This window comes from Camelina sativa, chromosome 4 (genome assembly GCF_000633955.1).
Source record: "Camelina sativa cultivar DH55 chromosome 4, Cs, whole genome shotgun sequence".
Lineage (NCBI taxonomy): Eukaryota > Viridiplantae > Streptophyta > Magnoliopsida > Brassicales > Brassicaceae > Camelina > Camelina sativa.
Window position 1 is genome coordinate 3,910,554 of NC_025688.1, and position 24,770 is coordinate 3,935,323.

At 31.4% G+C, this 24,770-nt stretch overlaps 3 protein-coding genes and 1 pseudogene across 5 annotated transcripts; all 4 read left to right on the forward strand.

Moving 5' to 3' along the window:
- On the forward strand, window positions 6,320-8,020 carry LOC104779742 (choline/ethanolaminephosphotransferase 2-like). The gene is made up of 6 exons (XM_010504128.2): window positions 6,320-6,427; window positions 6,750-6,946; window positions 7,061-7,070; window positions 7,153-7,203; window positions 7,291-7,368; window positions 7,469-8,020. Exons 2-6 carry the CDS (start codon window positions 6,831-6,833, stop codon window positions 7,670-7,672), a joined length of 459 nt encoding a protein of 152 aa, XP_010502430.1. The 5' UTR covers window positions 6,320-6,427; window positions 6,750-6,830; the 3' UTR covers window positions 7,673-8,020.
- On the forward strand, window positions 8,471-10,822 carry LOC104779741 (thioredoxin domain-containing protein 9 homolog). Of its 2 annotated transcripts, XM_019244506.1 has the most exons (5): window positions 8,471-8,600; window positions 8,682-8,877; window positions 8,908-8,957; window positions 10,159-10,317; window positions 10,399-10,822. In XM_019244506.1, the coding sequence occupies exons 1-5, from the start codon at window positions 8,580-8,582 to the stop codon at window positions 10,573-10,575; spliced, it is 603 nt and encodes a 200-aa protein (XP_019100051.1). In that variant the 5' UTR covers window positions 8,471-8,579; the 3' UTR covers window positions 10,576-10,822. The 2 variants fall into 2 exon arrangements, with proteins under 2 accessions (XP_019100051.1, XP_010502429.1); XM_010504127.2 differs by having other exon boundaries at window positions 8,474-8,600; window positions 8,682-8,957.
- Window positions 13,686-16,630, forward strand: LOC104779740 (annotated as a pseudogene).
- On the forward strand, window positions 18,933-24,723 carry LOC104779743 (60S ribosomal protein L2, mitochondrial-like). Of its 2 annotated transcripts, XM_019244507.1 has the most exons (3): window positions 22,692-22,757; window positions 22,916-23,068; window positions 24,020-24,723. In XM_019244507.1, exons 2-3 carry the CDS (start codon window positions 22,978-22,980, stop codon window positions 24,565-24,567), a joined length of 639 nt encoding a protein of 212 aa, XP_019100052.1. In that variant the 5' UTR covers window positions 22,692-22,757; window positions 22,916-22,977; the 3' UTR covers window positions 24,568-24,723. The 2 variants fall into 2 exon arrangements, with proteins under 2 accessions (XP_019100053.1, XP_019100052.1); XM_019244508.1 differs by lacking the exons at window positions 22,692-22,757; window positions 22,916-23,068 and adding an exon at window positions 18,933-19,026.

Here is a 24,770-nt window from a genome sequence, read left to right on the forward strand (position 1 = left end):
CACACAAAACAAGTCATACAACCCAATCGCTTAGATAAGCTCATGGTCACGCATTCACCTTAACAAGTGATTCAATAAAATAAATACAACTAGAAAAGAAGCCCTCCAATATCCAAGAACAACCCAACTCGCTCCTACAACCAATCACAACAACAAACAGACATTGAAACAAACTGATAGAAAAATCAGAAAAGAACAACCTCACAAGTGAAACCATGAAATCAAAACGAACCGTTAACTTTCTAATCCCTCCGGTGAAAAGCAAGGTATATACGTCCAAAAGTTGCCCACAAAATTTCAGCACGATCGGATCTCAGATGAAACCGAAATCGTCCCCGTAAGACCCGCTGATCTCAATCCGCGAATGAAAAGAAAAGCCCCACGAAACTTATAATATCTCCTAGAATATTAACTCAAATTCACTTCTGCGAAAAGCAGAGTGTACGAAACTATTTTAGCTACAACCCTACCAAAAATCAGTACCTTTCGAAACGATTCGACTATTCGGATCTTCCTTCTTCCAAACCGTGACAGTTATGTTTCTCTCTTAACTCTAAGAAAAAAAGTTGATCTCCTTCTCTTTCTCCTTTACACCCAATAACCAAGAGTTATGTCTCTTTCTCTCCCTCTCTCTGATGAAAATGTCGAGAAAAGCACCAAAAGGAGAGAGGAGGCATCGACAATTAGAACGAGAAATAAGGGTTTTTGGTTTAATTTGATTAAACCAGGATTTAATTAAACCAAAAATCAATTAAAACGCACTCCTTCGGTTTACGCAACACATCCCAAACTCTATTCCCGGAACACGGATGTTTCATAGCATCTCCACTAGAAGCGGAAGCGAAAGCGTTACTGGCAGCACTTCAACAAACATGGATTAGAGGCTTAACCACTGTCATCTTTGAAGGAGATAATAAAACTCTTAATAAGATCATTCAAAAAAAAATTCTGATGTTTCTATCATGGGCATAGTTCAAGATATTGATTACTGGGTTTCATGCTTTAGATCATGCTATGTACTTTATTCTCCAAGAACCTGCAATTATATTGCTCATTACTTAGCTAAATTTGGTTGTAACTCCATTCTATTCAGGATGTTTCTCACCACCCTCTTGGTTATCAAAACAATTGTGTAATGACTTTTCTGATTCATTAATATAATTTATTTTTGCTGAAAGAAAAAAAAAATTAGTACACTTATATATTTTTGCGGGTTGGTCTAAAAACACAAACAAAATATTTTAAAACTTAATTTTATATGAAAGAAGTTAAAATCCAACACTAATCCGCTCCATCATACTCATATACAAAACTAACTATTTTTTTTTTAATAACTAAGAGGTTCTGGACAAAACTAATTAATTCCAAATTGGTGGATAAAATCTAAATAATTTTATACGAACTACAAAGTATTATACATATTAACAGATGTTACTTTCACAACAACTAACTTTGATTGATTGAATTCCTAAATAAAAGAATTTTGATTAATTAAATTTCAAATGAAAATAATAATTTTTAAATAGATAAAGAAAATAAAATTACAAGTATCTCAATATTATTGTAAAAAAATTTCAAACATATATTTGATCCAACATAATGTCCTTTAGTAAGTTATATAAAATATATAAAAATACATAATCCCGCGGGTTAAAATCTAGTTTAGGAAACAAAATGTGAAGTAATATTATTTTTGGAAATCCTTTAGGCATTAATTAAATAAGCAAAACTAAAAGGGTAGAATCCAAAATGTACTTCAAAAATATACACATATACATACATATATATATATATAATATGTATAGTAAAACCTCTATAAATTAATACTCTATAAATTAATAAACACTATAAATTAATAAATTTTGTTGGTCGCAAGTCGGGCCAGTGTAAAAATTAGCAAAATTCGATAAGATAATAAGATAATAATTTTTTTGAAATCCCCATGTAAAATATGGTCCCGATAATATCATAAACTAATAATCATGTAAATGTACATATATACATATATAGTGATATAATAATGTATGTTTCTCCTAAAACTCATTTCTATAGAACAATTGTAATGTTGTATTTTCAAACTATAACTATATCTCTAAAATATTCTATAACATGTCATAAAAATAGTTAATTTTTTAAAGTTTTCAATTTTTATATATGCATCATTTACAATTTGATAATTTGACAGACTATTAAAATAGGAAAATTGATACTATTCATAAATTTGAATTTATGTATGTCATGTGTATAAGTCAATTTGTCTATAGTATTTGTAATTAATTGTCAATAATATTTTCTAAATATTACAAGTTCACTTCCTAAACCATAAAATTTACAACATTCGAAAATCTAATCTTATTTTGCTAAAATTGTCTCAATTCATAATTTTAAAAAATTTAAACAATTAAAAATATATCTATAAATTAATAATTATTATTTAATAGTGTAAATTAATAATTATTAATTTATAGATTAATTTATAGAGGTTTTACTGTATACATATATAATATATATATATATATATATGCATGAATGATCAAATTATACAAGTTTGAAACAAAGATGAGAAATAAATGTTTAACAAATCATTGGCTTTCCAATCATACTACAACCGAATCATCTTGAAATTAAGAAAAAACTACAATTTTGAGTATGCTAATTTAGAAGATTGTAAATACCACCCTTAAAATATATGTGGGTGGAAGACTTAGCTTCTATGAAAAATGCTAAGTCATCAATGAGATAGGGTGCACAAAATACTTGTTTCAATTTAATTATGATCCATTGTTTTTACTTACTTTAATTATTCTATGAATTCATGGACGAAAAAATCATTTTTTCATCATATTAGTAATATAATGTTATTGGAAAAAAAAATTTATTAACCTTTCCCACTATATCTCAAATCCGTAATTGTTATTTTTTCCTTATAGACTCATAATTAATTAAACTATCATTGGAAAAGTTTAAATATAATTAGAGTTTTATTTTAGATGTGTTACTAAATTATTCATTCTATAATTTTCATATTTTAGTTCACCTCTTATATGTAAAAATAATTTTTTGATGGCTATAACAATTTTTTTCAGATTGATTGATGGCGATTCAAAAATATCAATACTTTAGTACCAACCATCGCCAAACAAGATAATCAAGTTGAAAATTTCATCTCTCTTTGGATTATCATCTTTAAAATAATTATTTTTTTCATCATTTCCCAGTCTTCCACTATATCTCAAATTTTTTTTTTTATGTTGTTATATATATGTGGGTTGAAAAATAAATTCAACATTATTGTATGAGTTTGATTCAAAATTTGATATTGTAGAGTATGATATATATCTTGTATATATTTCTCAAATTTTGTTTTATTTCTAACATGTAATTACTAAACTATACTAATTTTTATTTAATTTCATTTAAAATAAATTCACATACGTAAAATGAAAGATTTGATGACTGTAATAAAATTTTCAGGTTTCTTGTTGGAGAATAAAAACTATCAATCATAACCATCGCATGACAATAAAATGAATCAATTAATTTAACATATCCATCTCTATCATCTAATTTAACAAAGAGTGTTATTTTGACATATTTCACACAAATTAAGAAAATTTTGAATTATACATGTTTGCTTATATTTAAACTTTAAATAATTTAATAAATGGTTAATGATTTAAATTTAATGAAATGAGCTTTGGCTTTAGAGGTAAATTAAAAAATTTAGCATAAAAAATACATTGGAGAATATGGAATGATACTTTTTAGGAAATAGATTGAGTATTAATTCATTTGGTGATTCTCTAACTTTACAACAATTATTCTTTTTTTTTTTTCACAACTGTCTTTACTTATATCACAACTAGATTCGGACCCGCACATACGTGCGGGGTTGATTTCAAAAACTAAATTTACTAACATATTTGTAAACAATTTTTTAGAAATATTATTAATATATTCAAGATCTAAACTCTACATTTGGTTTAGACAAAAAGAATGATCAGATTTGTTTTTGTTATCAATAAAGACAATACATAGAAAAAAGTAGTAAGAAAAACAATATGTTTATTTTGGGACCGAAAATGCGTCTCGTCCCTTATATGTTAAGATTTTTCATCACATAACTAAGGTTTTAATAATAATTTAACTATTTGAGATCTTATATTCTATCGCATAACTAAGTTTTTAATAATAATTTAAAATTTTGAGATCTTTTATTCTAGGCCAACAAATAAGAAAATATGTATGAGATTCGGAAATGCATATATGGACGACGTTTTATTGGTAGATATATTTATTTGATATGACATTTAGAACAAAAACTTATATTGGGTTGCTTTCATAATATTGTTATCACCATAAATTTTGGATCGATATGATAGCAAACCCAGATCGATTGTGATATGGATTAGTGATCAGCTAGAAATTCATGAACTGGATGATCTTAATATAGTTTTCAAGCAGATTAAGCCTGTCTGCTATGCCTGCCCTGCAATAAATTAAATTATAGAACAATACTTAAGGGTGAACCTTATCATTCACCTCCTTATAAAATAAGGAAATAAAATCTTTATATATTATTATAAAATTAAAAATTTAAACCGCTCTTTTATAAACCCAAACCGATATATAATTTCATTCTAATTGTAAAATCTAAACCCTAACCATCTCATTTGTAAACTCAAACCCACATATAATTTCGTTTTAATTGTATAATCTAAACCCTAACCACTTCATTTGTAAACCCAAACCGACATATAATTTCGTTCTAATTATAAAATCTAAACCCTAACCATCTCATTTGTAAACTCAAACCCACATATAATTTCGTTTTAATTGTATAATCTAAACCCTAACCACTTCATTTGTAAACCCAAACCGACATATAATTTCGTTCTAATTATAAAATCTAAACCCTAACCATCTCATTTGTAAACTCAAACCCACATATAATTTCGTTTTAATTGTATAATCTAAACCCTAACCACTTCATTTGTAAACCCAAACCGACATATAATTTCGTTCTAATTATAAAATCTAAACCCTAACCATCTCATTTGTAAACTCAAACCCACATATAATTTCGTTTTAATTGTATAATCTAAACCCTAACCACTTCATTTGTAAACCCAAACCGACATATAATTTCGTTCTAATTATAAAATCTAAACCCTAACCATCTCATTTGTAAACTCAAACCCACATATAATTTCGTTTTAATTGTATAATCTAAACCCTAACCACTTCATTTGTAAACCCAAACCGACATATAATTTCGTTCTAATTATAAAATCTAAACCCTAACCATCTCATTTGTAAACTCAAACCCACATATAATTTCGTTTTAATTGTAAAATCTAAACCCTAACCACTTTTTTGTAAACCCAAACCGACATATAATTTCGTTTTAATTGTATAATCTAAACTACCCAAACCGATATATAAAATCTAAACCAAGCCAATATTTAACTTTCTTTAAATAAAAGTATACATAATTTGTTTCCTTAATTTGTTTTGTTTTTAGTTTAATTTTATTTTATTTTTTAAATGATATATTAAATGGAACATTCTGATTGGTTGAGAGGGGAGGGGGTGAATACATAGGGGTGAACCTAAGTACTTTACGTCTTTGTTGTATCTTTCTTGAAAAATACTTAGGTTCACCCCTGGGGGTGAACCTCTCTATTCACCCCTTCTTCTCTCAGCCAATCAGAATTTTCCATTTAATATTTTATTTTTAAAATCAAAATTAAATTAAAAAGTAAACCAAATTAAGGAAACAAATTCTGTATACTGTTTAGATTTTTAAAATTAGAATAAAATTATATGTCGGTTTGGTTTACAAATGAAGTGGTTAGGATTTAGAATTTACAATTAAAACGAAATTATATGTCGGTTTGGGTTTACAAATGAGGTGGTTAGGGTTTAGATTTTACAATTAGAACGAAATTATATGTCGGTTTGGGTTCACAAATGAGATGGTTAGGGTTTACATTTTACAAGTAGATTAAAATTATGTGTCGGTTTGGGTTCACAAATGAGATGTTAGGGTTTAGATTTCACAATTAAAACAAAATATATCGGTTTGGGTTCACAAATGAGATGGTTAGGGTTTAAATTTTACAAGTAGAATAAAATTATACATCGGTTTGGGTTCACAAATAATATAGTTAGGATTTAGATTTTATATATGTCGGTTTGGGTTTATTAAAAAGCGGTTTAAATTTTTTAATTTTATAATAATGTATACAGATTTTATTTTCTTATTTTATAAGGGGTTGAATGGAGAGGGGTGAACCCAAGTATTGTTCAACAAAGAGAGGGAGAGACTCAAACAATACCACATAGCTCTCTCTCTCTCATTCTCCTCTGACCTCTTCTCGTCTTCATCTTTGGCTTTGTAGCATCACGCCATCGCCGAAGCGTCGTAAGTTCTCTTCTTCTTCTTCTCTTTACCTATTTCGTCTTCAGAATCTTAGATCGAATCTGCTCCTCATTCACTAGAATCTACGATTTCTTTAAAAGGTCCTATACAACAACACTAGTTTCGTTAAACACCTCTCTAATTGCTTCTCCAAGTTCGTCAATTTGAAGCAATTTGCAAAAAATCTTGTCTTTTTTTCAGATGGGTCATGTAGAATTCGTGTCTATTGCTTTAGGGTATTTGAAAAGTCTTCTTCTTTACATAAAAAGATCCAACCTTTAGTGACATTTTTTGTTCGTTTGTTGTTTTTTTGATCTTTTGACAGGTTGTTGATTTGAGAAAGAGACCCAATTTGGATTCACAATTGTAATTTTGAAAAAGAAAAAAATGGGTTACATAGGAGCTCATGGTGGAGCTGCTCTTCAGAAACACAAATGCAGTGGTGTTGATTTCTTATCTTGCCAAATACGTTCTCCAACCTTTTTGGAACCGTTTTGTCAAAATCTTCCCTCTATGGATGCCGTAAGTATCCTCTCCTTTTGCATTAATGTTCTCTTTAAAATTTAGTTGTTTAGAGATCTGAAGCTAACGTTTTTGTTTGTCTTTTCATGTGTTCACTTTGGAATCCATATCCAGACCCAACATGGTATAAGTGAATCCTATATTTTGCATTTAAACTTGGAATCTAGTAACAACCACTTACGGTTTGTGTGTGTTTTGTTTTGTAGATAACACTTATGGGGTTCATGTTTCTTCTCACGTCTGCTCTGTTAGGCTATGTGAGTTTGGTTTGATTTTCATAATTCTTTATTCTCTTGAAGCTTCTGGTTACTTTGCTCATATGGATTTCTTCAAACTGTGTTTAGATATACTCGCCTAAGTTGGATTCTGCTCCTCCTCGATGGGTTCACTTTGCACATGGCCTACTTCTGTTTTTGTATCAGGTCTGATTCTTTCTCCTTAATATCCCAATTTCATATGCTTCTTAAGGGTCATGTAGACTGTTTTTCTGACATATCTTGAGCTCTTACGATTGAATGTTAGACATTTGATGCGGTTGATGGGAAGCAAGCACGAAGAACAAATTCTTCTAGCCCACTAGGAGAGCTTTTCGACCATGGTTGTGATGCTCTTGGTTGTGCGTTAGAAACAATGGCATATGGGAGCACTGCTATGTGTGGAAGAGATACTTTCTGGTTTTGGGTTATTTCAGCTGTTCCATTTTTTGGAGCAACATGGGAACAGTAAGTGTTTTTATTTCAAGTTTAACAAGTTCTGACGGTAGCGAAAGCAATGGAAGACAAACTAGACGAGGAGATAGCGTCGCTAGAGAAGCTAGACGAAGACGATCTGGAAGTATTGAGAGAGAGAAGGTTGAAGCAGATGAAGAAAATGGCGGAGAAGAAGAAACGGTGGATGAGTCTTGGACATGGAGAATACTCTGAGATTCATTCTGAGAAAGACTTCTTCACCGTCGTTAAAGCTACTTTCTTTATTGATGTTTTTTCTTTATAGTTTTGATCAGTTTGTGTTTTTTCTTTAATCGTTTGTTTTTAACATCGGGTGCTAATTAATAATGATGTTTAGTTTCATATCTTTATAATTACTCGTACCTTTTAGTTTTACCTCACGCCTTAGCCATGATCTTCTATATAGTTTCTTCAAGAATTATAGATTACGAAAATTTTTGTGCTCTTTGATTCTAAACAATGAGACAAACTAAAACAAACAAAAAAGTGTTAGGAGATCGACTACTCAACGTACTTTAAGGATTCTCTATTACAGAGTTATTTAACTTGAGTTACACGATGGTTTTAGGGGTTCAATTCTTGATTGATCATGTTTTAGTTTTATTAATCTACTTTCATCTTTGATTTTATTTATATAGAAAAGTAAAAATTCTATACTACTAAGATGTGTTTTTTTTTCCATTAAACCGATTCTAGATTAAACCGTTTCAAGATTAAACCGGATCCTAACGTTTTCTTAAGAGACTCTATCTCAGATAGAGACTTTGTTTTAAATTATCTATTTTTAAAATTAACCTAAAAAAACGAAAGAGAGATCTGTAATTTTGCTTCATCTTCATCGTCGTCATCATCATCATTAATTCGAATCTGAAAGCTGCAACTCACGAGAAGAAGCTTTTGTAACAATGGCGAATCCAATTCAAGAGGTACAATCTCATTCCCAATTTTGAATTTGTTTTTGAAAAAATCAATTGATTTTTTTATGATGATGGATGAATTGAATGAAGATTCTGGAGAAACAAGTTATGACGGTAGCGAAAGCAATGGAAGACAAGCTAGACGATGAGATAGCGTCTCTAGAGAAGTTAGACGAAGACGATCTGGAAGTTTTGAGAGAGAGAAGGTTGAAGCAGATGAAGAAAATGGCGGAGAAGAAGAAACGTTGGATGAGCCTTGGACATGGAGAATACTCTGAGATTCATTCTGAGAAAGACTTCTTCACCGTCGTCAAAGCTAGTGAACGCGTCGTTTGTCACTTCTTCCGTGAGAATTGGCCCTGTAAAGTAAAAATTCACAATTCTTCTTGCCTTTCAACATTTATTTTTTCAAATTGTTTTGATTTTTTATGTGGATTTGTGTGTATTGTTTTCTTGATTCTTCTGAGCTTGTGAGGGATTAGTAAGTAACAACTAACAATGTTGTTGGTTTTTGCTACTGGGTTTTCGAAAAGTTTGATACTTGTTGGTATGATTGTTTCTGGTTTTAGAAAAGAGATGTTAGGGGGGATAGAAGTTTGTTTCTTCAAAGATCTTGTTCATAGCCACTAGATCATTTTTAGTATCAAATTTTTTTTGTGCCTTTTGGATTTGTCTACATTTCCTGATTCTTCCCTGTGATCTCTGAGAATCTTTAGAACTTGGTAGTGATTAATATAACTAATGATGATGGAGATTTTTCCTGCTGGGATTTGAAAAGTTTTGTCTTTTTTTGGTTTTGCGAAAAGAGAGGTTAGGCACAGAGCCAAAAACGGTGCTTCTTCTCCATAGCTACTAGACTTGTTTTAGCGCAAGATGTAAGTTTATATATATGCCTTGTGGATTGTCTGCATTGCCTGATTCTTTCGTGTGAATTCTGAGTTTCTTTAGAGCTTGGATGTGGTGTAAATAATAACTAACAATGCTCTTGAGAAGTGATAGCTATGCTCTTGATAAGTAATGTAATAATAACAATGCTTATGATTTTGATTAGAGATATTAGGCAGAGAACTAAAAATGGTGCTTCCTCTGCATAGCCACCCACTAGACCTGTTTTAGCATAAGGTTCAAGTTTTTACCTTATGGATTTTTCTGCTATTATCTGATTCTTCCCTGTGATTTCTGAGTTTCTTAGACCTTTGAAAGTAATATCGGAACATTGCTCTTGTGTATATGTCTATATGAATAGTAACGCTGTCATGTTTCATTCGAGTTTCAATATTTCTTTTCTGCTGGGTTTAGCCTTTCTTCAAAAAGGCATTACTTGTTGGTTTGGTTGTTTCTGCGACCTGTTTTAGCTTAAGGTTAACAGAAATTTTTCTGCATACCTTGTGAATTTGTTTGCATTGCCTCATCTTTCCTGTGATCACTGAGTTTATTAGACCTTGGAAATGATTTATTAATAACCAACAGTGCTCTTGTGTATTACTCGTGTGTCGTATCTATGAAGATGATCGCTGCATTGTTTTTTTTGGGATGATTGATTTATAAACGGAAAATATTTGTGCAGGTGATGGATAAACACATGAGTATATTGGCAAAGCAACACATTGAGACACGCTTTGTAAAGATTCAAGCCGAGAAAAGTCCATTCTTGGCTGAGAGGCTCAAGATTGTTGTTCTTCCCACCCTTGCCCTCATTAAGAACACTAAAGTGGATGATTATATGGTAATAATAATCACGCTATAAACTAAAACATCTTGTAGGATATGATTTGTGTCGATGATACAATGTTCTTGTCGTTGATAGGTTGGGTTCAATGAGCTGGGAGGGAAAGATGATTTCAGTACAGAGGATCTGGAAGAGAGAATAGCCAGAGCGCAAGTTATCCATTACGAGGGTGAGTCATCTCTTAAACCAAAGTCTACAACACAAGTAAGAAGGAACGTGAGACAGAGTGCTCGTTCAGATTCCGACTCCGAATAAATCCCAAGTTTTTTTTTAACAAAGGTTTGTTCGTTGTATTATGTTTATGTATGTGGACATTTGTAATACTAAGTAGTTATCCATTGATGATCTAAAATGGATGTTGGTTGTTAGATTAAGGAGCACGCGATATCTAAATTACATTACTAAATTGATGTTTTACGTGGATCATGAACGAGATGTTTGTACCTAGTGAGTACTGACTACTGAGTCTTGGAATGAAGAGAGAAGGTTTCTTATCTTTTAATAATATGTAAACATAACACACACAAAAGGTTAGTTTATTTGTGTCTATGCATAAAAAATGTTAAGGACGAATCATGTCCACTAAACTCATTGAATAATAAGACTATATGAGTAAGTTAACTAATGGTTAGATCTCTTTAGACTTGAATAATTATATAGGACACGTGATCATTTTACTCAACTTGCTTAAACTATTAATATTAAACTAATACTCCCAACCACAAATTTATCAATATTTTGAAACAAGAATCCAAATTAATGATGGCGAAACTTCTTGGTTTCATCGATATTTTTTTAAAAAAATGTACAAAAAATATCCCGATTTCGATCAAACTACAATAATGTCACAAGTACATACGAATTCCACATACTATTATTAAAATTTTATGTAAGATCTTTAAATATATGTCATGGATGGGGTCATGATCATGTATATAACACTTAAAAAAGTAAAATTTGTGGACATCGTATAAGATAGCAACTTTGATTTTGTCTACAAATATAAAATGTAGATGCCATATTCCTTGACGGGGAAAAAGATGATGCCAAAACAAAATTTTAATAGAAAAAAAAAAGACGAATATGATTCTTTTTACTTTTCAAATATAGAAGAAAAATAAACTATAGAACAGCCTGTCTCACTTTGTTGTAATAAAAAAAATTGAATAGGCAATATTAGTTTTGTTTACCAACATCTGAATTACATCAAAATTTGTATGTTATGTCTTTTTTTTTTCTAAATGTATTTTTGTTTAATTTTGCACCCATTCTTGTGTTTTGTGGTTCCTTCCAATCTCCATCACATATGACACGTATTCGAACGAACCAAAATATCAAAATTAATTACACTAAATGAGTATTCTCAAAAAATTGACTTCAATCATAAAATATAACCGAAAGCTTCAAACAAAAATGAAATAGAATTACAATTTTGTAAAACAAGTTCTTATTCTTATAAATATATAGATATATATATTCATGAATGATCAAATTATACAAATTTGAAATGAAGATGAAAAATAAATGTTAACAAATCACTGACTTTCCAATCATACTACAACTTAAATCATCCGTATGATCACTACTATGTTTGTAAATACCACGCTTAAAAATATATGGATGGACCAACAAAGAGAGAAAACCTACGTAGAAGGATTGTTTCTTTGTAATTCGGATCTATTGTTTTTGTTTACTATCTTAAATATTTAACGAATTCATGCAAAAAAAAAAATCATTTTTCTGGTCTAAATAATATAATATTAGTGGAAAAAAATATCTCAACCTCTCTATTATATCTCAAATATTTGATGGTTAGTTTTTCGTATGGGCAGAAAATCAATTAAAATATCATTGAAAAGTCTAAATATAATTCTTATTTTATTTTTAATACTTATTAAATTATTATACTCATTCTAAATTTTTCATATTTTTTGTTCAACCTCTTATATGTAAAACTTAAAATTTTGATGGATACAAGTTTCTTCAGATCGATTGATGGCGATTCAAAAATATCGATAGTATGAACCATCTCAAAAAAAAAAGATAATCAAGTTAAAAATTTGATCTTCATTATGTATTTTAGATTATCATCTAAAAAGTAATCACTTTTTCATCTTCTTTCACAATATTTTAAATTTTTATTTGACTTTTTTAATATTTTTATTTATATGGGTTGAAAATTTATAACAACATAATTGTACGAGTTTGATTCTAAATTTGATATTATATAGTATGTTATATATTTTTTATATTGTTTCAAAATTTTAATTAATTTCTAACACGTTAATGAAAATATACTAGTTCATATTTTTCACTTCCTTGCTATTCCTTCCCCATTTCCTGACTCCAATGTGGCTTCAAAGCTTGATTAAAAAGATAAAAGTCATCCATGTGGTTTACCAAAAAGTTCTTTAGATTAAAATTCATATGATTTTATCGTAAAGAAAAAGAATTTAGTTTGTCACCTAAAAAATAATACAAAACATATTCTAAAAAGCTTAATAAAAAAATACTGAAATCAAGATTAAATTAAGATTTATATATAAACCGATATGTTTAAAATCTAAAATTATTAAAAGCGGATTTTATTTTAGTGTAATCAAACAAATAATCATATTTTATATTTTAAAATTATTTATTTTCTAACTAAGAATTTAACTAAATTCAAATCGAAATCACATCAAACGAAACCAAATTATAGATGGTTTTACTAAATTAACTTTTTTTGAGTTTTGGTGATTCTCTTATATAACAATTATCTATAAAAAAAACAAAATACAGAAAGAAAAAAATAATAAAGGGACTTAAAATGGAAAATAATGAAATTAAAGATCGTTACAGATACGCAAAGCCCTCCTTTCCACTCTCGTCCCGCTTCGCCTCTTTTAGGGCGCAACGAAGAGAGAGAAGTCGATACAACAAAGACAGAGAGAGACTCACATAAGCAAACAATACCCCATAGCTCTCTCTCTGTGATTCTTCTCTGACCTCTTCTCGTCTTCATCTTCGGCTTTGTAGCATTACGCCATCGCTGAAGCGTCGTAAGTTCTCTTCTTCTTCTTCTCTTTACCTATTTCGTCTTCAGAATCTTAGATCGAATCTGCTCCTCATTCACTTGAATCTACGATCTCTTTAAAATGTCCTATACAACAACACTAGTTTCGTTAAACGCCTCTCTAATTGCTTCTCCAAGTTCGTGAATTTGAAGCAATTTCCAAAAAACTCTTGTCTTTTTTTCAGATGGGTCATGTAGAATTCGTGGCTATTGCTTTAGGGTATTTGAAAAGTCTTCGTCTTTACATAAAAAGATCCAACCTTTAATGACATTTTTTGTTCGTTTGTTGTTTTTTTTTATCTTTTGACAGGTTGTTGATTTGAGAAAGAGACCCAATTTGGATTCACAATTGTAATTTTGAAAAAGAAAAAAATGGGTTACATAGGAGCTCATGGTGTAGCTGCTCTTAAGAAACATAAATACAGTGGTGTTGATTTCTTATCTTGCCAAATACGTTCTCCAACCTTTTTGGAACCGTTTTGTCAAGATCTTCCCTCTATGGATGCCGTAAGTATCCTCTCCTTTTGCATTGATGTGATCTTTAATTTAGTTTTTTAGAGATCTGAAGCTAACGTTTTTGTTTGTCTTTTCATGTGTTCACTTGGAATCCATATCCAGACCCAACATGGTATAAGTGAATCCTATATTTTGCATTTAAACTTGGAATCTAGTAACAACCACTTACGGTTTGTGTGTTTGGTTTTGTAGATAACACTTATGGGGTTCATGTTTCTTCTCACATCTGCTTTGTTAGGCTATGTGAGTTTGGTTTGATTTTCTTATTCTTTATTTACTTGAAGCTTCTAGTTACTTTGCTCATATGGATTTCTTCAAACTTTCTTTAGATATACTCGCCTAAGTTGGATTCTCCTCCTCCTCGATGGGTTCACTTCGCACATGGCCTACTTCTGTTTTTGTATCAGGTCTGCTTCTTTCTCTTTAACATCCCAATTTCATCTGCTTCTTAAGTTAAGGGTCATGTAGACTGTTTTCCTGACATATCTTGAGCTCTTACGATTGAATGTTAGACATTTGATGCGGTTGATGGGAAGCAAGCACGAAGAACAAATTCTTCTAGCCCACTAGGAGAGCTTTTCGACCATGGTTGTGATGCTCTTGGTTGTGCGTTAGAAACAATGGCATATGGGAGCACTGCTATGTGTGGAAGAGATACTTTCTGGTTTTGGGTTATTTCAGCTGTTCCATTTTTTGGAGCAACATGGGAACAGTAAGTGGTTTTTATTTCAAGTTTCACTCTGATTAATCGTTGAGAAATCTCTAATACTTTGCTTTCTTGCTCTTTTGTGTTTTAGCTATTTTACAAACACGCTTACTCTTCCGGTAGTCAATGGTCCTACAGAAGGTCTTGCACTTATATACTGTGGCCATTTCTTCACAGCCATTGTTGGTAAGCTTCAACAATCTAAGAAAATCTCTATCACTAACAATTCTTTTTCAATCTCTCAAACTTTTTTTTACTCTCAAGGTGCCGAGTGGTGGGCTCAGCCGCTTGGGAAGTCGATTCCTTTGTTTAGTTGGGTTCCGTTTTTGAACGGTAATATTCCACAAACCTTTTGTTTTCTTTGTTGGTTTCCACTAATTTTTCTCCTGAGAAGTTTATTTAACGCCATTGGAACTTTTCTCTGTTCTTTGCAGAGATGCAAATGTCCAGAATAATACTATTCACGATGATTTTCTTTGCTGTTATACCAACCCTTACAATCAAGTGAGTTTTCCACAATTCATCTGTCTTATGTTCTTTTCAAGCTGAGAAAATTGCTAACTTTTTTGTATGCATTGCTCTGCTGATATGCACACTGCTTCATTCTACAGCGCTTCTAATGTTCACAAAGTTGTACAGTCAAGAAATGGAAGCATGCTCCTAGCATTAGCTATGGTATATAGTCTCCTGAAACCAAATTTTGATTCCGTTACTTAATTTGGTTTTTTTTAATATCTTAAGTTCTTAACTAACATATGTAACGCCAATATTTGTTCTTTATTCAGCTATATCCCTTGGTCACGTTAATTGCAGGAGTTTTGATTTGGTACGTCTTTTTCTATTTTGTTATTTGAGTTTCCCACATTTACACATTGAGACTTATCAGTTCTCTTGTCTTAATCAGGGATTACTTGTCTCCAATTGATCTCATAAGAAACTACCCTCACTTAGTTGTATTGGGAACTGGTCTTGCATTTGGATTCCTTGTGGTAAGCAAATTCTGGTTTCAAAATCTTTATTCATTGAATCCAAAAGTTGAATCATTTAGTCACGGGTTATGATTTCAGGGAAGAATGATTCTAGCTCACTTGTGTGATGAACCAAAAGGATTAAAAACAAACATGTGTATGGTAAGAATCAGATTACTTTCTTCTCAGTCGGTACAATTCTTTCTTGTTTGTAGTCCTCATTAACCTTCTCTCTCTCTCACTTGCACAGTCACTGCTTTACCTTCCCTTTGCACTAGCAAATGCTCTAACCGCTAGACTCAATGACGGGTAATATTTTGTTCTTTTTTCATTTTCCGGTTTACGCGTTGTGGTTGTCATCAGACTTATATAATAAGATTCAATAAATGATCTCTTCTCAGGGTTCCTCTTGTGGATGAGTTTTGGGTTCTTCTTGGTTATTGTATATTCACATTGTCGCTATATGCGCATTTTGCAACTTCAGTCATTCATGAGATCACAACTGCACTTGGAATCTACTGCTTCAGGTTGGAATAATACATTCTCTTGTTTTGTATTGTTTGATTGTTTTAGTTTTTCAAAAATTTGACAAGCTTGATCTTGTTTATTTTTCATCAGGATTACTCGTAAAGAAGCTTGAAGAAACAACAAATGTGATTAAAAGAAAAACCAAAAACAATCGCAAGGTATGTGCTTTCTTTAGTTTTCTTTTAGCTTTCTTTACGTCTCAAGAAATCGTTGTGTGCGTTTGTTTGATTTTTGTTGAACATTTTAGTTTTTTTTTTTCTTCGGGCAGGGAGGACAAATGCAAATCCCAACACAAATCTGAATTTATTGTTACTGCAGGCAAACTAAGACGATTGAGATCGATATGCTTTTGGATGTATACTCATTAATGTTTTTATTTACTTTTTTTTGTTTTTTTTTTCTTGATTGGTCGAAATAGGGTAATTCATGTAGAACCTTTATTTTTATGTACACGTTTTAAGAAAAAAAAAATATCGGGTTTTTCTAGATTATTATTGATGAATTTGGTAATTGTAATCACATTTTTTCAAGATTTCATATGTATTTTTGTGGTCGGGTTGGTTGGTTATAAGAGATATGGACCTAACTTTGTTGGAATAAATAATTAAAAACGATAAAAACTATAGAATTAGAAGGAATCGTTTTAGTTTTGAAAAATTGGCAATCAGAAAGTAAAAAAATGTGACTTGTCTTATTAGCGTTTATATATTATTTATCCACTTTGGGTTGCTAGCATATACTCTTAACAGTATTTAACGTTTTTGACTAGGAATATTATGAACAAGTGTGAAAGCAAGTACAGTTGCTTCTCTCTGTTGGAGCTTGTATCAGATCAGCTCTTCTTCCTAGTTATTCATGGACCATTTAGTACCCTGAAACCATGTTATAATACTCTTGTGTTGGAAGAATTCTCTAGCTAGACCATTCAGATTCTTCTCCTAATCCTCTTGCTAGATGTATCATTTTCTTTTCCTAACTCAGTTGTTGGTTGCTTGCTGATTGAGTGCATTAAAAATGTTGAACTCATCAGTACATGTATTCTTACTCTATGGGGCTTGGGTTTCTTTAGTCTAATATTATATGGTTTTCTGTAATTAAGATTGAGCTCTGTTGAGTATATATACATCTTGAAAGTTACTTAATTTTAAACGTTTGTACCTTTGTCTTAAAAGTACCCAAAAAAAACGATCAAAGAGTAACGTTTCATCAAATATAAATATACATGCATAATAATATTCCATACGTTTTACTAATTTTAAATTCTATTCATATATAAAAGAGCGTGATCATTGACATTAAAAGAAAAGTAATATGTTAATGGCAGCGCACGTAGAAAGCATTTTCTTGGAGAAATATGACAATAAAATATTTTATGTAAATCTGCATGTAGGTAAAATATATAGATTAAATATTTGAGTATCAATCCCATGACTATCCTAGATCAAGATCTTCAGCTAGGAGATTGTTAAAGAATATTTTTACCTACATGAATATATTCTCGCTCAAATCACATCTTGTCATCAACTGTCTCTCACTGATCTCTCTCTCACTTCTGGTTTCCACAGGTTCATAATGATCAAACATTTGCAATAATGTTTCTAATGGCTTCTTCACAACTTTAATTAATCACCACACCAGTCGTGAATAGAGTCATTAGAACCATTATGGCAAATGTTTGATCATTATGGACCTGCGGAAACATGAAGAGAGAGAGAGAAAATAGTTATGTAACTCCAAAATGTTAAAGATATTTGTATGTTGAAACTATTTTTTCTACCTTTCGATCTTTTCCAATGTTGAAGTCTTGAAGATTATGAGTTCGACCAATTCTTTAGTGTTCATTAGGAACTCTAACTATATCGAGAAAGGGGAAGGACTCTGCGTCTATGCTCTACATTTACAAACAAGCATTTCAGCAACTAAGTAGAGAGTCAATGTCAAATGTGAAGCATCGTCGATTGGTGCCGAATCACCAAGATCGATGCCTGTCGTTGACATTCACTCTGCTTAGTTGTTGAAAAGCTTGTTTGTAAATGTAGAGCGTAGACGCAGAGTCCTTCCCCTTTCTCGATATATGGTTAGAGTTCCTATGAACACTAAAGAATTGGTCGAACTGTATTTCCTATATTTATTTTTTAATGTATTAAAAGTATTTAGGCAATTTTTCTAAGAATTCTTGTTAAAAATTTGAGCCTTTCTTTTTAGTATACAATAATGGTGGTTTTAGAAAAGATTTGAGTCAGTCGTTACTAAAACATAGTTTTGGAAAAATATGAGGGTTTTGAAAAATTAAATAAAAAAACGATACAAAATATAAAAAAAAATAAAAATTGAGGCAACGTTTAATTTTGAAAACTCGGCAACGTTTGACAAAACAAAACGGAGAAGAAAAGTTCCTCAAGCCCACTAGCTAAACCGGACCGAAGACCAAATGAAAAATGAGTAAGAAACCCCGGTTCAAATTGCAAAACCCTCGATTTCATTTCTTCAGTTCAGTTCGATCGGACGACGAAAGAGTGCGTTTGTTTCAGACTGAAACTTTCAGTCACTGCCCAAGGAGCTCGGAAACCACTCTTCTTTTTTCCCAAGCCAGGGTTGGTTTTTTTTTTTCTTGTTTTAAGAGTTTGGATTTAGAAATCTTGAGAATTTGAATTCGTAATAGGGGAGAGAATTTTTTTAAATCTCAATATCAATGTTTTGCGTTTAGGCTTATTGCTTTTGTGTAAATTTGAGTTTAAAATGGGTTGTAATTAGGATCTACACACACCTTGTAAACTGTTAATATTTATGCTTATTATATGTGATAGTTTTGTTGGAGCAAGCAAGCAGTCTCATTCCAATATCGGCTCTTGTGGCGTTATGCAGAGCTCGATCTGCTTCTTCTTCTTTATTCAACACCATTCTTCGTCCAGCATTTCGCTCTTTCTCCACAGGTCTGGTTGATTTCTTAGTTTATAATGTTTCTCATTTGTCTGTGTGTATCATCAAGAAATGGTCTTTTCATTAAGTTTCTTCTCTTCTTTATCCACTTTTTTGGGTTACCATTGTATGTATATGATGCAGGTGCTTTTTAACTTTTACACACTCTCAGTTATTGCTACAAGTTGGATTAGGTGTTCTTCAATTGAATTTTGGAATATGGGTTGTAAGATAGAGTGTGTATCCTTCATTTGCCTAGGCAGTATTGAGCAACAGAGTATTTTTGTTAGCCACTTCTATTTGAAGTGTGTGTTTTTTTGGAATCAAGATGTTTTCGGATGAAATGCTTTTGGATGTATACTCACTAATGTTTTTATTTATTTGTTTTTTTTTTCTTGATTGGTCGAAATAGGGTAATTCATGTAGAATCTTTATTTTTTGTGTAAACGTTTCAAGGAAACAAAAAATCGGATTTTTCTAGATTATTTATTGATGAATATGGTAATTGTAATCACATTTTTTCAAGATTTCATATTTTTGTGGTTGGGTTGGTTATAAGAGATACAAACCTAACTTTATTTGAACAAAAAGAAATAAATAATTAAATACGATAATAATTATAAATTTCGAGGCAACAAACGTTTTAGTTTTGAAAAATTAGCAATCACCATTGGACAAAACAGTCTTAACAGAGTGTAAATGTGACTTGTGTTATTAGCGTTTATGTATTCTTTATCCACTATGGGTTGCTAACGTTTATATACTCTTAACAGTATTAACGTTTTAACTAGGAATATTAGCGTTTACAACTTACTTGTGGCCTTAGATTATGAACAAGTGTGAAAGCAAGCACAGTTGCTTCTCTCTGTTGGAGCTTGTATCTTCTTCCTAGTTATTCTTGAACCATTTAGTAGTACCCTGAAACCATTCAGATTCTTCTCCTAATCCTCTTGCTAGATGTATCATTTTCTTTTCCTAAACTCAGTTGTTAGTACATGTTTTTTTTTTTTTTTTTTTTTTTTTGTTGGGCAAACATATAAAAGAGCGTGATCATTGACATTAAAAGAAAAAGAAAATGTTAATGGGCAGCTAGCGCACGTAGAAAGCATTTTCTTGGAGAAATATAACAATAAATTATTTTCGACTATGTACGCTATAAAAGTTACATCAATTGTCTCTTTCTAGTCTCTCTCTCTCTCACTGAAGAAACCAACAAAATACCGATAGGTCCAAGCTCTGGGACCGATCGTGGTGATTCACCGATTCAGAGTTATTAACTTCTTAGCCGGTCGTGTAAAGACTAAATAAGAAAGGTTCGGTCCGGTTTAGTCTGTTTTTGAGCAGTCGAATCGAATGCCAGGTGGCGAGTTAGCGTCGGCGATTAGGGAAGAAACCTGTGAATGCCCAGACTCAGAACTTGGACATATCGGTAATTTGTTGAAATCTTCCACGACGGCATCGATCGTGGTCATTCAGCAGTACAATGGCACCAGGACTGTTCCGGAGTTATCGACTTCTTCGCCGCCGGCCGTGTAAAAGACTAACCAAGTTTCAGTGGTTGGTTTACAATAAAAGTTGGTTAACATGTTCGATTTAAGCAAATGGAGTTTTGAGTTTGCTTATAAAAATAAAATAAAAAAGAATTGGTTGCAGAAGGGACTGAGATTTCTTTGGCCTGTTGGTTTCAATTGCTTTGGTTTGTATCACTCTCTGGTTTTTCTTATTGATTCACGAGTTAATTAAAAAAAAAAAAACACTTTGTTGGTGTATTTGATGTATGATTAAAAAAAAAAGGTTATCTATCAATCTCAAATTCAGAATAAGCATTTTTTCCAAACTATATAATTTCCTGATTAAAAGGAAAATACTGGTTAGGGCTTCCCGTGCTGTTTTATTTTTAATTTACATTGGAGAAGACTTGCAAGATAAATTGAACTCAATCAACAACACAAGATTTGGAGCGTGTTGCTCATTAAGCCAGTGTGGTTCTCTCTCTATAACCTTTTTTTTTTGTGTGCATACAGAGAAATTAGAGCCTTAAGTTAGAACAAACTGTTTTTCCTTTTTATATTTGGACAATTTTTCTTAACTTGTTATTAAAAGTTTGGAGCCTTTCTTTACTTAAAATCTGAAAATGATTGATTGAATATACCCTAAATTTCTATCATTTTCAGATTTTCTTATAAAATTTGGTGTAATCTATATATATAAAGTTGGCTTTTCTCTCTTCTCCTTCTTCCACTTCATCACTTTATTTTTAATAAATTAATTCAAATCATCAAAGAACATTAAATCTAAAGTTAATGCATCAACTAATTCACTTATTTGTGTAATATTTTTATTATTATTTAAAATAATCATTTTAAGTAATTCAAAACTAAAATATAAAACAAAAACAAATTGAAAAAATACAACAAAAAAAAATATCAAAGTAAAATATGAATAATGATTACATATTGTGTAATATTTTTATTATTATTAAAAACAATCATTTTAAATAATTCAAAACTTAAATATAAACCAAAAACAAAATTAAAAAAAATACAACAAAAAATATCAAAGTAAAATATGAATAATGAATAATGATTAAACAAAGATATATAAAAAAGAGAAAATATTAATCAAGTGCTCAAAAATTAAAATAATGTATATATTTAAGAGAAATGTAAAAGGTTATTTGAAATAAAACATATTAGATATAACTTATTCTAAACATCACACACACAGAAAAAATAGTGCAAAATACTAAGAAAAAATTTGAAAAAAGTTATTTGTAAAAAAAAACAGTTAAGATGGTAGTGGTAGATTGTAAAATTTTAATTAAAAATTAAAAAAAAATTTCTATATTCGGAAAAATACACATATTTAAAAGTTAGAGTAATCTTATGATTTTGTAGATTAGGAGAATCAAAATAAAAGAATATTGTATAAACCATCGTAGACTATACATATTTTAAAGTAAAAAAATTATATATGTGAACATAATTTTTTATTTTGTCAAACAGTTAAGGTAAAATGTAATATTTGATGTTATAATATGATGTTTACGGATAAAAATGAGTTCAATTATGAGTTTTATTACTACGAAGCAAAGCTTACATGTAGTAGTATATAACACTCAAGAAACTTTGCGAGAAAGAGTGGGTATATTATCTTTAAAAAATTACGTCTATGTTAGTAAATAATAATTACTCAACCGATAAAAAAAGTATTGGAAGATGAAAAATAGTTATGATATGTTTTCATAATCAATATTTCTAGAATGTGAAAAAGAGTAGATGCAATAGATGACGAATGTATACCGAAAAATAAGGAAAGAATTAATTATGAAAACATGTTAAAATAAATAGATAAGTTATATATCACTTAATAAAATAAAGTTGACATCTGTATAGATTTATATTTTCATATTGAAAAATTATAATTATATTCAATAGTTTGTATTAATAATTAAAAGAATTATAGTCCCGCACAACGTGCACGTTATAAATCTAGTTAGAAATAATATTTGTAGCAACGTTTGACAAAACAAAACCAGTCCTAGAAGAAAAATATAGATATAAAGTTCCTCAGGCCCATTAGAGCAGGTGCGGCCTGCTAAACCGGACGGAAGGCCAAATGAAAAATGTGTAGAAAACCCGGTTCAACTTGCAAACCCTCGATCGACGCTAGAGAAAGAGTGTTTTGTTTCAGTCACTGAAACCAAATAGCTTCTTCGTCTTTTGCAAACCCTCGAACCCCCAAGGTTTGTTCTTTTTCTTTAGAATTTGGATTTATTTGTGTGGAATTTGCGACTACTGTATGTTGCTTCTTTTGTTAGATGCCCATGTTTGTAAATCGTATTCCCTTTGAGAATTGAATTCGTAATAGGGAGTTTAATCTCAATTTCGGTGTCTTGTGTAGGAAACAAACAAAAAAAACCAACTATTTTTTTAACTGTTTAGAGCCAGAAGCAGTCTCATTCAATGTCGGCTCTTATGGCGTTATGCAGAGCTCGAGCTTCTTCTTCTTTATTCAACACCATGATTCGTCCAGCATTTCGCTCTTTCTCCACAGGTTGGTTGGTATACTCTTCTTAGGTTCATTCTTGTTTCTAATTTTTCTCATTGTCTGTGTGTATCATCAAGAAATGGGTCTTTTCATTAAGAGTTTCTTCTCTTCTTTACTTATATGTATGATGCAGGTGCTTTTTAACTTTTACACACTCTAAATTATCGCTAGAAGTTGGATTAGGTGTTCTTCAATGAATTCTGGAATATAGGTTGTAAGATAGAGTGTGTATCATTCATTTGCCTAGGCAGTATTGAGCAACAGAGTATTTTGTTAGCCACTTGTATTTTAAGTGTGTGTTTTTTTTGGAATCAAGATGTTTTGGTTTCTGTCAAGGTGCAAAGCTCTTCTAAATGGATTAGGAACTGGATGGTACAACTTACTTCTCGACTCAGATTATGAACAAGTGTGTGTGAAACCGCAGCTGCTTGTCTCTGTTAGAACTAATTAGATGATGAAAGAATGAGAGCTCGTATCAAATAAAGAAGCTCTTCTTCCTAGTTATTCTTGAACATTTTAGTACCCTGAAACTATGCTACTCCATGTTAAGATAGATACTCTTGTGTTGGAAGAATTCACCGTCATTAGATAACCAAGGCAAAAGCTTTGATCATTCGCATCAGATTCTTCTCCTAATTCTCTTGCTAGATGTATCATTTTATTTTCCTAACTCGGGTCTTGGCTGCCTCTGAATTGCTTGCTGATGAGTGCATTTAAAATGGTGAATTCAGTAACTTTATGTGACTGGGGTTTCTCTAGTCTATATTGTATATGGTTTTCTGTGATTAATTAAGATTGAGCTCTGTTGAGTATCTACATCTTGAAAGTTACTTAATGACAGGATATATGGAGATCCATAGTTTCAATCTAGCTTTGTGTCTTTGATTTGGGTGTGCTTTATTTGGTTATGACTGACAAACTTGAACGCCTTTATATCTATCTGTCTTTGTTATACAGGTTTTGCTGAGGCGCAGAACAAATCATTGGTGGCGCAAATGAAAGAAGAGATGCTCCACATGGACATCAACTCAATGGTAGGAAGTTCCATGCCACTAGGTATGATGCGTATCGGAACAATCATCTACAATATCGAGATGAACCCAGGGCAAGGCGCCAAGATGGTCAGAGCTGCAGGAACCAACGCCAAGATCCTAAAGGAGCATGCTTCAGGGAAATGCTTGCTGAAGCTTCCATCAGGGAACACCAAGTGGATCAACGCCAGTTGCCGTGCTACGATTGGCACATTGTCGAACCCGTCTAACGGAACCAAGAAGCTGAGGAAAGCAGGACAGAGTAGGTGGTTGGGGATAAGGCCCACAGTTAGAGGACTAGCCAAGAATCCGTGTGATCATCCACATGGTGGAGGTGAAGGAAAAAGCAAAAGTAGTGGAAGCCGAGGTAGGACATCGGTTACTCCGTGGGGTAAACCGTGCAAAGGCGGTTACAAATCCGCTAGTGTCAAGAAGAAGAAGAAGCGTTTGGCTGCTGCAGCTGCCAAAATGTGATATGGGTAATCTCTCTCTCTTCTTTAGATGCTTCTGAGTTCTTTCTTTCAAACCTCTCTCTCTCTCAGGGTTTTGTAAACGTCGTTATTGAATCTTTTAGGCTTTGATCAATTTATAATAAATAGGGTTTGAAGTATAAATGCCCATAGGGCCTTTTCAATGAATATTTTGGCCGACAAAGAAGAAAAAAAAAAACCTAAAGT